The sequence below is a fragment of the Accipiter gentilis genome, chromosome 9 (genome assembly GCF_929443795.1).
Source record: "Accipiter gentilis chromosome 9, bAccGen1.1, whole genome shotgun sequence".
Classification (NCBI taxonomy): Eukaryota; Metazoa; Chordata; class Aves; order Accipitriformes; family Accipitridae; genus Astur; species Astur gentilis.
In genome coordinates, this window is record NC_064888.1 from 25079581 (window position 1) to 25093165 (window position 13585).

Genomic DNA, 13585 nt, shown 5'->3' on the forward strand with positions numbered 1-13585 from the left:
AATTGTAATTGACAGTGGAGTAGTCTCACATGTATAGTTTCTGAGAAGGATGGTTAAGTATATTAAAGTTTTCTGTCCTCTTTTTATGCAGACACTTTCCCTAAAAGTAAGCGCTTCTAAGGCAGGTTTAAGATAGCTAATTAAATACTAATTAATAGATACTAATTAAATACTTCATTAAACATACCAAATGACTTGTTACATCTCTGTGAGATGGGTTTTTTGTTCCACTAGCTGTGTGTATCCTGTGCCCCTCCTTTGCTCACTGGATCAAAGAGTGATTACCTTTGAGAGAGGAGATCCTTGGAAGACCTCAAAGGATGAGTTCTGACAAAGAATTTGTCCCGCAATTAACTAATTAAACTTTCTCTTGTAAAATATTTTGTTTAAAAAATGCAATATGAAGTTTTATTTAGGTGCCTTGTTAATTAGCATTTTAAAAATAACCTAGCAAGTCTTCTCATTGAACAATAAGTGTGTAGATATGCATAAGATATGTACTTTTTTTTGTTTGCGTAAGATGACATACAGCACAGTCCTGACACTTCTATCTGTATTTTTCAGCTGATTACAGAGATCTGAAAGAATGCATGAACCAGATACCTCTGTACTGGAAAATGTAGCATTGTGTAGTAAGTTATGGTTGCCAGACAATTAGCATATGTCACACAAGTACTTTTATCAGCTCTAGTAAATCATCTTATGTGCATTTAACTTTTATTGTGCCTCATCTGAAGTGTCGTAGTACAACCATGAAATTCAGGTCCTCATTTCACTGTCATGTGTAGCACATACCTCAAAATTCTGCAAACTGTGTACATTTTGGTTAAGCTGTTTTCTTGTGCCTGTTTGCTGCTACACTGTGACCTACAGTAAAGCAAGTGAAACCACGTCATTTTGTTAATCTGTACCGGAAGCATTAAAGGGTTTTGGTTTGTGGGTTTGTTTGGTTTTTTCGTTATTATTATTTTTTCCCCATAGGGGGTGAATTAAATATATCTGTAATTTAATTGTGTTTAAAGATTCCCTTTTTCCCTACCCTTTTCACCCAATACTTATCCTGTATCCTGTTCTCTGAAACTTCAAAGTGATAGGCTTTTGTTCAGTATTTTACATTGAGAATAACAGAGGATGATTATACCTATCATATCTAAAAATACTGGTTGATGATCCTACTATCCTACTCATGCTAGGAGTATCACGTATCAGTTCATTATTCTTGAGTGCTAGAATTTATGTGTATTTTATACTTTTACATTGTTATCGGTAAATCACATTTAGTTTTGACAGGCAAATTGTCATAGCATCATAGGTTTACATGAGAAAAAGCAAAAGTTGTTTTAGATTACTACGCTATTGATTTACAATTTTAAGGGGTGTTCCATGGTATAAGATGACCTCGTGATTTGAGCTGGCTGCACAAAGACCTGATCCAGATCTGTATGTTTGTTGGAGTAGGGAATACACCCATATAGGACTGACTTAAGATTCTTGGTTCCTTGTGATGTTTTGTCTGTACATATTCTACTTGGAGACCTCTCTTACACTGGATATTAAGCCCTTCGTTAATCATTAGTCCCTTTCTTGGACCACACATGGCTTCCAAGGGTGCCATCTCTCAAAAAAAGGTATAAAGAGAGCACATGAATATATTCAGTCTGAAGAATTTAGTTCCTTTCCATAGATTGGATTATATTATAGATATTTCTTCAAGTTATGTTATTGTGGATTTTAGCAGGCTTTATGTTTAGCAGTGTTTAGTTTTTGGGAGGTTTTGGGGAGTCAGTCATCTGACTTTAAGTATGTTAGTTATCTGCCCTGTGGCATAGAGTTCTTCTGAACAGTAATAATTTCAAATTTCTTCTAGGTGTAAATGAAAGCCATGGCTCAGATAGGCCCTATTTGTCTTTGGTTTGGAAAACAAACAAAGAGCCTAGCAAAACCAAGTTTAAAATATATTTATAAGACAAATGAGTGAGTCCTTTTCAAAGCAGTCAGATCAGTGTCATCTCATCACAGACTTTGAGAACTTATCTGATGTGAATGGAGCAGAGATCCCAAGAGCAAGTGAAGGGAATTAAGTTCTCTTCGAAGAATTTCAGACATAGCTTTCTTAAAACACAGAGAAATGCTTTCTGAAGGAGGCTGGTACTAGTTGCTTACAGAAAAAAAGAAACCACTCTGGTATTGATACGAAGCCACTGGTAATCCTTTTGAAGAATTTTTGTGCTAATCCTCTTAGAGTCTCCACTGCTAAAATTTTCCCAGATAAGAGAAGGTTAGGGGTTAGGCTTATCAGTTCCAGAATGAATATTGACCAATGCCAATTACATTTATACCATATTTTCATTTTTTTTATTCTTTATCAATCATTTAAAATTGGTGTCAGGTTAGACAGACTGACTCCATAGAGATGCTGCTGTTTCCACTGGACAGGAGGCTTACAAAAAAACCTCAAATATACCAACACCTTCCTTTATTATAGGAGTTAGCAGAAGAGGAACTCCATCTCACTTGCAGTTCTGCATTGAAAAAAGGGTTATCCCTAAGCTCAGTTTCTATGAAGTCAAGTCAGAAAAGGTCTACAGTAAACCAAACCCTTATGTTACTTACCTCAGCAACTTTCAGCTGAATTTCCATATGGCCATTATTCACAACTGTGTTAGACGTCACAATTTCATCATCATACTAGCTTCTCAGCCTTTTTTCCTCCACAGTCTTTAAAATGAGGTTCTTCAACTAATGGAATTTCTGAGATAGCAGATGATTCTTAACCTTGTGGTTCTCATCAGTATTGCCATCACCCACCAGTAATCTGTACACTTTCTCATGACAGAAGTACTGTATCATCTCCACCTTCAGCACAATACAGGTACCGGGATTATGACGTATCAGGTGCTGCTGTTGAAGAGCTCAATTGACAGTAGCATATTTCACAGCTTCCTTAAGAAGCTCGGGCAGAATATGGTTATTTTCATTCTCATTGAAGTCATCCAAGTGCTTATTCTAGGACTTGTTTCAGACTTTAATTAAATTTGCCATCGGATTTAATAGGTTAATCCTATTTAGTCCTTTGGTTTACTTCATGCAGACCTAATATCTCTACACTTGATTGCTTTGATGCTCTCTACTTCAATAATATAGAAGAATCATGCCCAACAAGTGTCCTGATTTTTTTTTTGATAAATAGGAAGAAGACATCTCCTCCATTAATGAATGGGAAAGATATGATTTTCAACAATGTTAACTACTTGCATTCTTGGCAATATTTCCTTTTCTAAATGTGGTGAGTTGACCCTGGCTGGACACCAGGTGCCACCAAAGCTGCTCTATCACCCCTCACCTCAGCTGGACACAGGGGAGAGTGTATCAAGATAAGGACAGGGAGAGATCACTCACCAGTTACCGTCATGGGCAAAACAGACTCGAACAGAGGAAAACTAATTTAATTTATTACCAATCCAATCAGAGTAGGGTAATGAGAAATAAAACCAAATCTTAAAACACCTTCCCCCCACCCCTCCCTTCTTCCCAGGCACAGCTTCACTCCCAAATTCTCTACCTACCTGCCCCGAGCAGAGCGGGGGACAGGGAATGGGGGTTACAGTCGATTCATCACATGTTGTTGTCCCAATCCAATGTCGGGGGAGGTTTCGATACGATCCCAAGAGCGAGATTAAGACACAAACGAGGTCAAATGCTGTATAGTCAAAATAGGTTTTATTATCAAAAGTATCAAAATGGTAGTGATAGGATAGAATGGAAGAAAAGGTAGAAATTAAGCAAGCAGTCAGGATAGGATTGCTAGGATAGTCATCACCACGGATCCAGCGGTGTCCCGTTGGTCCTCAGGGAAGTAGTCGGTGGTGGGAGTTGCAAGGATGGTCACCTCCACGGATCCAGTGGTGTCCCGTTGGTCCTCAGTCTTCAGTTCTTTGGTGGTGAAAAAGGCCTCCCCCCAGCTTGTCTCTATGAGGTTTTTATAGGGCATATTTCAATGATGTCATGTGCTGCAGGTTTAGTCCATCACAGGACCTTCACGAGATCAACACCCGAAACCAGTATCTTATCAGCTCCAGCCCCGGTTCCTCCTCTGGATGCCTCAATGGCCTGGTAATTGTCCTTATCGGAAGGAGTGTCCTGCTTAAACAGGCCATCTTAGAGACAAAGGGCTCAAGATAAGCACTTCACAGTTCCTTGAGATGATGGTCCAGTCTCCCACACCTGACAATCTTTGAGGCAAATGGTTCAGGATAAGAATTCAGTCTCATACAGTTGTCTCTGCCGCTCCATCCTCCTCAGGGGCAGGACTCCTCACACTCTTCCCCTGCTCCAGTGTGGGGTCCCTCCCACGGGAGACAGTCCTCCACGAATTTCTCCAACGTGGATCCTTCCCACGGGCTGCAGTTCTTCACAAACTGCTCCAGCATGGGTCCCTTCCACGGTGTGCAGTCCTTCAGGAGCACACTGCTCCAGCGTGGGTCTCCCACGGGGTCACAAGTCCTGCCAGAAAACCTGCTCCAATGTGGGCTCCTCCCCACAGATCCGCAGGTCCTGCCAGGAGACTGCTCCAGCACGGGCTTTCCACGGGGTCACAGCCTCCTTCGGGAACCCACCTGCTCCAGCATGGGGTCGTCCCCAGGCTGCAGGTGGAGATCTGCTCCACCGTGGACCCCCCTGGACTGCAGGGGGACAGCCTGCCTCACCAGGGTCTTCCCCACGGGCTGCAGGGGAATCTCTGCTCCGGCGCCTGGGGCATCTCCTCCCCCTCCTTCTGCACTGACCTTGGTGTCTGCAGGGTTGTTTCTCTCACATGTTCTCACTCCTCTCTCTGGCGGCTGTTTCTGTTGCACAGCAACTTTTCCTCCTTCTTAACATAAATATCACATTTATCACAGAGGTGCTACCACTATTGCTGATGGGCTTGGCCTTGACTGGCGGCAGGTCCATCTTAGAGCTGGGTGATGTTGGCTCTGTTGGACACAGGGGAAGCTTCTAGCAGCTTCTCACAGTAGCCACCTGTGTAATCCCCCCACTACCAAAACTTTGCCATGCAAACCAATACACTAGACTGTATTCTTTCTAAAAAATTCTGGGTTGCTTAAATAAATAAGTTTAAATGCAGTTTAGCCACTATGTCTGCATGCGGTCTTCTATTTGAAACATTTTCATTTTTTACAGTGATTACAGTAGGTATTACTATCAATTAAAGAGCCTTCTCCATCATGGTTTTGTGCCACATTGTCTTCTGTTTTGCTTTTCCTGTCATGTGTTTAGAGTAGGACCTTTTTATGATTGGCTCATTTTTCACATCTCAAGAGCAAGATAAATGAATGGCATGATACTCAGATGGCCTATTTCAGAAAGAAAAGCTCACTTCATCCTAGCTTTCTCATGAACACTGTATCAGAATTTTGTATTAATTAGTGTTATTGGCTGTTGGTTTTTTTTCAATTTAAATGACGTGGTATGCTCGTGATTTAGCCAGAGCCATTTTTTTGGAGAATTTTCAGGACTACTGGTGGTATCAGAAAAGTAAAGGTACAGTAATTAGAGTTTGAAGATAAGCGAGAACATTTTTGGAGAATATTATGTTATGTTGTTTGGCCAGCTCATCAAATTCTGTCTGTGCACTTGAATGGCATTGGTGGCTGCTTGCAAGTAATTCAGGTCTGGGTACCTGTAGGATTTCTATTTGTTCCTTAGTACATGTTTTACAGACCATTATGTCTGTTCAAAAAGTGAAACTTTGGGAAAGTGATGCTGCTTCTTCATCTGTGACTCTGAGACCCACTTGTGACACTTCCTGACCTCAGGGGACCAAGCATGCACCCTGTTATCTAGCTACAGGTGAGAGTGCTTTTTATTTATTACATGTTACTGTACAACACCCTTCCTCTCCAGGGCTGTGTGCCTTAAATAAGGGTACACTCTGTTACCTTTGAAGGTGCTAGAAGTTGGGCTTAGAATCAGGATCAGATTCGTGACACCTTTTGGTGAGCAATATCGTGTTCTTATCTATAAACTCTTACGAAACTTAAACCATTTTAAGGTAAAGCGCACAAAAAAAATTAACTGTGATATCTAAAGCAAACAACATGGTTGAAAATGCATATAATAGATGTAGGCAAAGAAATGAAAAAAAATCCCACATCTATTTAATCTTGGCATAGCTAGTTGAAATCAGAAAGCTCTAACGTTTATCCAGCTAGTGCATTAATTTAAGAAAAGCGAATGGTGATTGATATTCTTGGAGAAGTGGGTTTTGTATATATTTTACTGTCTCTGCCTCTTCCCTATTCTATCGTTGTGTGTATGTGGCTGGGTTTTGATTAGTAAAGGAACTGAACTATGCCTTCAGTTGCTCCCTGTGCGTCTTTGTATTTCAGGTGGGTGACAGAAGGAAAGATAGTTCACATAGTTATGGAAGCTGGGATGGCCGAGAAGCTACTGATCAGCTAAAGAATTCCACCTTGTGATGTTTGCTCCTGGGCTGAACATGTGCAGGCACTACATCTTAAGAAAAACTTTGAGCTGAGAATCTTCATATCTTTTCAATTTCAAGGATAGCTTCTGTTATTTTCACTCCTAGAGGAGATTCTCCATCATACTACCGAGGAGAGATTATAGAAATCTTAACTACATATATTTTAACAGTCATTCAGACTTGTGTTTTAATTTAAGTGCGTTCTTAAATGCTCTGTTGGGCTGGCATGAGGGCTCTTTGTGCGCGGTGAAATTCTTTGTATTCTGTAAGTGTAGTAGCAAAATGTTTGGTTTTAGGAGTTTAGTTACAAAAAGTATATAGAAAAGTGAAGAAAGGTTGTAGGTAGAGAACATTACATTTGCTGCTCTGTACTAGACTTCTTACCCTGTGGAAGTGTTAGGGAATGCATGTGCAAAGATCAGTTAAGTCTAGTAGTTTTAACAAATTGTAAAAGATCTGTGACACAAGCAGAGTTCTGTGATTACCCGTTCTTGCATCTGTATGCCAGCGCTAAATACCTCGCAACTTGCGGTTAAGCAAAAATTTAACTCGTACCCTGAGGGCGGAACGGTGCTCTCATAGCATCCGTGCTCTCGGCTGCTTTGGAGTCCCCATGTGCAGGGGACAGCACTGCGCCCCGCTTACCGGGCTCGTCTGGCCGGACTGGTGGGCTTCCTGAGCTTGTGTGACCAGAGCATCGGACGCCTGCCCTGCATCCCCCGCTGCTGCAGCCATTTAGCTTGGGGAGAGCGCCGGGAGCCGGCCGGAGAGCTCTCAAGTCTGCCCGTCGGACTTAAAGGGGAAAGTTCGCTGCGATTTCAGCCAAAGCTCTGAAGTTAATGTAAGCTGGTGGTTTAAAGCAGCCGGAAAAAACACCTACATGGGGGTTTAGTGTGTGTGCACTGTCGGCTTCAGCTGATTTGTAGTAACTCTTCTGAGCATGCTAAGGCGAAGATAAATGCGGGCCTTGCTTGTTAGGTGACGTTTGTTAAAGGAATTTCAAGATTCCTTAAAGAGTGTCATATAATTAGGATTTACCGGCTTGTTTAGAGGTACTCGTAGTTCTTTAGGTAATTGATGAAAGAAATTACAGTGGTTCAGCAGAAAGCATATTGCGATTGCAGCAGTCCATTTATTTTTTCAGTCCGTTTACTGATGAATTTGCAGTTCTCATTTCAGTTTAGGTGAAGTAATAATAAACAGAGGATAGAGTTTATCTCCATCCGGAATGTTGTAATGCAGTAATAATAGCAGGCATATTTGTTCTCATCAGCTTGGCTTCCATTTTCTTATTAATGGCAGTAAAATCTACAGTCTGCAATTAATCATTTGGAAGCAACAGTAGCGTAGCACCTTCTTTAGTTTAATTTCAGTTTATTGGATTTTAAATTCATACTGTTGTTTTGGGGTTGTTTATACTTGCCATGGTCATGATCCTGATTTTTCATTATAAGATTCAAGTATTAAATTTTTACTGTAAGTTCTGTCATAGCTTTTCAAGGTGCTGTGTCAAAAGGGAAGCATAGCCACTTCGAACCTGTGTACAATTTCTGTGAACTTTTCTCTTACAATAAGTATTTACAACACTATTTTCAGCTGCCAGCAACACTGCTAGAAAGAAAATAATGTGCATAAATCATTTTCAAATCATCTGAAGCGATGATTGTCTCTGCTGGGCTAGAGCTCCTCAGCATGCACTTTCTCAGAACCTGCTCTTTACTTGTGCTACGTGGTATGGGGTTTGCATTTGATGATGCTGGGAGAATTCTAAGTAGTAAAAATATTCCATACTTTAAAGCAGCGCTTGTCTAACCTGTGCTGCTGACCTCAGTGTCTTGGCAGAGCAGAACTAGCTATGGCTTTGAGGAGCAAGAAGTAGATAAGATACATTGTCATTATTTGCTTTAAAATAATAGTCTTTTATCTTTGATGCATGAAGTAGTTAGCTGGCATCATTAGGTCATGTTCAAGCAATATTATTTAGATCTTACTCTAAGTTGTTTTTTTCTTTTTTTCTCCCCCTCCCCCCCCCCCCCCCAGTTTGTAAGACTTGTATTGTTCAACACTTTGAAGACAGCAATGACTGCCCCAGGTGTGGCAACCAAGTGCATGAGACCAATCCACTAGAAATGTTAAGGTAAGATGACATTGCACAACATTTGCTGAAATAGAAGAACAAAAAATTAAAAAAATCTTAATATCTTTATCCTGAAAGGGAATTAATTTTTTTGCTTATTTGTATAATACATGTAGCAACTGTTCTTGGGCATAGATTCTGTCAATTTCTAATCTCTCAGTAAACTGTAAATTGAGTTTTTTCAGATATAATAAAAGGAGGAAAGATAAGGGAAACACACAGAAAGACTGGGTTTATTGTACAAATTAAAATAAATATTTTAATACCTGTATTAAACAAATAAATGAACCAGATACCTTTTATTCTTTACATGAAATTAAATTCTAAAATTTCTTTTTTCAAATTATTTAGGGCATTCTAAACTGCATGCAACTTCTTTTCTTCTTAGAGCAATGTAGAAAATGAATCATGCAAATAACTGAGTGTTTTCCAGGGTGTAGATCTACCAATCTGAATTGAAATCTGCTGTCAGATTAATGAAAAGACACTCACAAAAGAAAGTTTTGACACTAAAAATACCCTTTCTTGAGAGTTTGCATGTTTTATATCACAATAACTCATCTTTTTTTAAACGATTATTTTCTTGAAATTCTGGATTCTCTTTTAGTGACCTTATGTTGAAACAAAGGTGATAGCCATCCTATAAGTATAGTACAGAGAAATCAAGAAATGTCATCATAAGTGGAAGAACTTCATGTTTTCCTGAAATGATGAATCCACTGTCTGCCCTCACTCCCAACACTCCCTCACCCCTCAACCCTCCAATATTATTAGTTTGTAATACTGTTGAGAACTTACGAAGAAATACTCTTATGTCAATGTTAAAATAAATATTTACACCTGGAATATACTAGTGATGGCATTATTTCCTAATGTCATTGTGTTTGCTACAATTTGTCATGTTTTGCTTTGATTTTTGACTGATATGTGTGTGCATAGTAATTCTCATGCTTCCATTATATACCAAGAGGATAGGTGAGAGAGATTAAATTCAGCAACTCTAAAAGGTGTTATTAGCCGAAGCCTTTATCATCTGAATGGTTTTTGGAAGTGTAGGGCTGAAAGAGTTTATGTAGGTATTTACCATAAGTATTTTTCTGATCTCCTGTCAGTGTCTGAGGTGCTGTCAGCCATAACAGAAGATGCTATACAGAGTGAATAAGGCTACTAATAAGCTGAAAACAAAAGCATTTTAGAAATATTTCTTTTATTCTGACAGGACCATTTCATAGGAGCTGAAAAATGCATTTTCTGAAACATCTAGTAGATGTTTAGTAAATGAATACTGTGCTTTAAGCAGGAAATGATAGAAGGGTGAGAAAAGTTGAGAGCCTAAGCCAAAAATGTGGGAATAGCTATTTTCTCTGCAATTATTTCCTGAAACTCCTTTTAGAGTCATTGGGTTTATTTGGCAACAAACTGCATATAGCTAACAGTTTGCTGGTTGTATTTTATGAAACAGTTTTAAACATTTGTTAAACTAATAAGCAGAAGAGCACGAGCAGTGTAATGGAATTATCTTTTTGGGATGTTTCCTGCATAACTTAATACATGTCTTATACTCTGACTGTAGATACTAGCCCCATCATTGCTCAAGAATGCAGTCATTTTCTGAGAAATGGTGTTGAACACTCTAGATAGTATTTTTAAACTGAGATCTTTCAGATAAACCTTATAAACTACTTTATAAACCGAATTCTGAATACCTTCATAACTATGTGAGTTTTTTAAATGTATCTTTTAGTGGGCAGCACTTAGAGTCTGTTGAAACTATAAGCCTAAGTCTGGAACTCAACACTGAGCTCTAAAATGCAAATCTAGGAAGAGTGTTAAATTCTAGAATTCCCTTTCCTGATCTAGCAGAATTCTGCATCATTCACTATTCAATAGGGTCTGCGTTGGTTATACCATGAAGGCAGGCTTCTTTTTTTCTTGGTAGCGTGCTGCTTTGGATGCAAGTTTTCCTGAGTGATAGTCTTTGTTTGCCTCACTTCAGATAATTAGCAGTTATGAGAGAGTAGCTTTGATCTTGTAAGTCATTCAATATTATAGAAGAGGTGAAAAAAGAAACTATACAAAGCTGACATAAATGCTTGGTTCTTCTTTCTATACATTCTGGTTTGGAGGTTGGAAGATGTGGGGGTGGAAAGAGGTGTGTCTAAAATATTAATGTTCTTGTTTCAGCATTAACAGGAAGTATCATATTAATTGACTGAGACCAACTTTATGTCAAGTAGTTTCATTTTGGAATGGGTTTGATGCAAGTCACAGAAATACAAATCTTTGTTAGAGTGCTCATAGGCATGGATAATAGGAACACTGTAAGAAGCATCTGAAATTGAGAATCTTTTTATAATTTCCTGGTTTTTTCCCCTATAGTTTAAGTTTAGTTTCCCTATACTTAAAGATCAGATAAGTGTTATTTTTTTCTGCATTTTTAAAGTATTGGTTAGTATTTATGCTTCATAAGGATGAAATAGCTCTTTTTTGTTTAGTTTCTGAAAGAAAATAAAGGAATTGACTAGAGTATGAAGCCAGTTCTTGCTTGCTGTTAGCATTGTAAATTTGCTAAGTATGCTGGTTTTCTTGCTATGTTAGCATTACCAGTGACATTTGTTTTGGGCTATTGAAGACAAATTAGAAAGTGCTAAGTGGGAATTTTCAAAAATAAATGTAGAAAAAACAGCATGTATTATACCATCCTGAGGAATGGTTAGTGGGATTTTGAATTAAGGTAGTGCTGTTCTCTTTTGAAGTCCTTATTTCTTTTCTCTTAATATGTTATGAAGATTGGAGCTTTCTTACAGAGTGAAATGGATTCTATTTCCAAGACAGGTTCCCAAGCTCCCAGTGCTCTGCTGTGGCAACTTCGTAGAAAGCAGTACCGTCTAGTTTCATTAGATATTGATAGGAGAGGCTAGAAGAGATAACATACCATTTGGAAAGGTAGACCTGTATTGTCACCTGTCAGAAGCTAAGTGCTCAGACATCCCATGATTTTGGTTTCCTTCTTACCTGTGAGAAAGTACTCTCTATGCTTCTTTGGTTTAGGGGAGGTCTGTTTCACCTGCTGGAGATTTTTTTGTCCTTATAAGAAGAAGCAATTAAAAAATGGATCATGGTGGTAGCTTAAATATGAATTTTCTTATGGTATGACTGCCTCCATGAACTGACTGGTAACACAGGGAACTAGTCTCAGAAAAAGATGATTAGGTAATAGGTCTAATTGTAAACTTTCCATTACAAATACAAATTCCGTAAAGAAGAGAACCTGGAATGCTCATATATTTATTTTAAGAAGATAATTGTTATCTATTCAAATGGCTTTTAGGCATTTCTCAACAATAAAATTGTTCCATCTTCTTCTTATTGTGCCACTGCTAGTGAACAAAAGATAGAGAACAGTCATATGTTTTATAACAGGCCTATAGCTTATTATTAATAACATGTACACATACATGTATGTATATTTGTAAATATATATGTATAAAGAGAGATATATATCATTACTGAGATGAAGAATTAAGGCAATTAAAAATATGCCAAAGGCAATTATTGTATTGTAGCTTCTGACCGAATGTCAAGGTACTTAATTTCTCTGGCCGTATTACTTAGTACTTTGTTTTGCCATGGGTTTTTGTTTAGGCTGTGGACAGTGGGAGTTACTGTTTGCAAGAGCAGCTGTCGAGGGCAGAGGAGAGAAAGGGAAAGGAAACAGAATGAGAGACAGGAAAATGAAGGATAACTGAGACAGGGAGAGAGGAAGTGGAACTAGAAAGTGGATGATAAATTAAATGGATAGGAGAGTAGGTAAAATTGAGAGAAAAGGGAAGAAAAATATTTAGCTTCAGCAACAAAGGTAAATGCACTGTGTCCTCTGGAAGGGACTGTAATAGCTATTTCTGGCATGAATATCAGGATATCAGAGGACATGCCTGTGCTGCATACTGTCATCTGCTAGTCAAACTCAAGGGAGATTTAAATAGTTTAAATGAATTATGTTGGGTACCAAGAACTGTCTAGCCAGAGCAGCATGGGTGCTCTGTGGTCTTCTTTATCCTGCAAAGACTGGTTTGTGTTGTAATGAGTACGGAATAGTCTGTTCAGTTTTTCGTAACAGTCTTATTAACAAAGCACTTGAACACTTAATATGATAATGGAGTTTATAATTTTCGTGCTTACTACTCATGACCTGGACCTTAAAATTGGATACTGCTTTTCCAGTTTGTTCCTTTTAGTCATACAACTGTTTGCATGTAACACAAATTAAAACAATGAAAATTTTAGAGTATAATGGTTTTTCTCTTTTGCTTCATTTTTGTCTTTATACATTAAAAAATAAATTCCTTGGTTATTTTAAAAAGAAATCCATTCAAGAGGTGGTTGAGAGGTGCGTGTTGTCTCTCATGCTAAAATTAACTGGTTATTGCAGGATGTATTATTTGCCAGAAGTATTCATTTAATTTTATTATTCAAAAGTTTTTGTTATTTGAAGGCTAAAAATATTTAAAATGCTAGTTTCTGCTTAATGGAAATGTATTTTTTTCCCTTTGAAAGGCTGGACAACACCTTAGAGGAAATTATATTTAAGCTGGTGCCTGGTCTTCGAGAACGTAAGTTTCTCTTGGGTACCTCTTTGGGCTGATGGAGGGAATATGGCTATTTCTAATGATATACCTGTAGTATTGATTTAAAAATTCACATTACTGTTCTTTGATGTTAACTAGAGGAACTGCAGCGAGAGATCGAATTTTGGAAGAAAAACAAACCTCAAGAAAATGGACAAGGTGATGATTTTTTTTCTTCTCATCTGTATGTTAAGTAACATTGCTCATTAAGCCCTGTTTCTTCAAACACTTATGCGTGTACGTTGTTCTTACTGAATTCAAAGATACTACAGAAACTCGTAACAAATCTATGTAAATGTAGTCTGGCTCTTCATGTGCTGCTGCTTATCTATT

At 38.4% G+C, this 13585-nt stretch overlaps 1 protein-coding gene across 4 annotated transcripts in view; it reads left to right on the top strand.

Annotated features, from left to right (window-relative positions):
* The window catches only part of PCGF5 (polycomb group ring finger 5), a 76506-nt gene that overhangs the window by 41297 nt on the left and 21624 nt on the right, over positions 1–13585 (top strand). For all 4 annotated transcript variants that reach the window (XM_049809624.1, XM_049809627.1, XM_049809626.1 and 1 more), the window contains 3 exons: positions 8528–8624; positions 13182–13237; positions 13352–13411. In XM_049809624.1, the coding sequence (XP_049665581.1) occupies positions 8528–8624; positions 13182–13237; positions 13352–13411 (213 nt within the window). The remainder of the gene's footprint in view (positions 1–8527; positions 8625–13181; positions 13238–13351; positions 13412–13585) is intronic.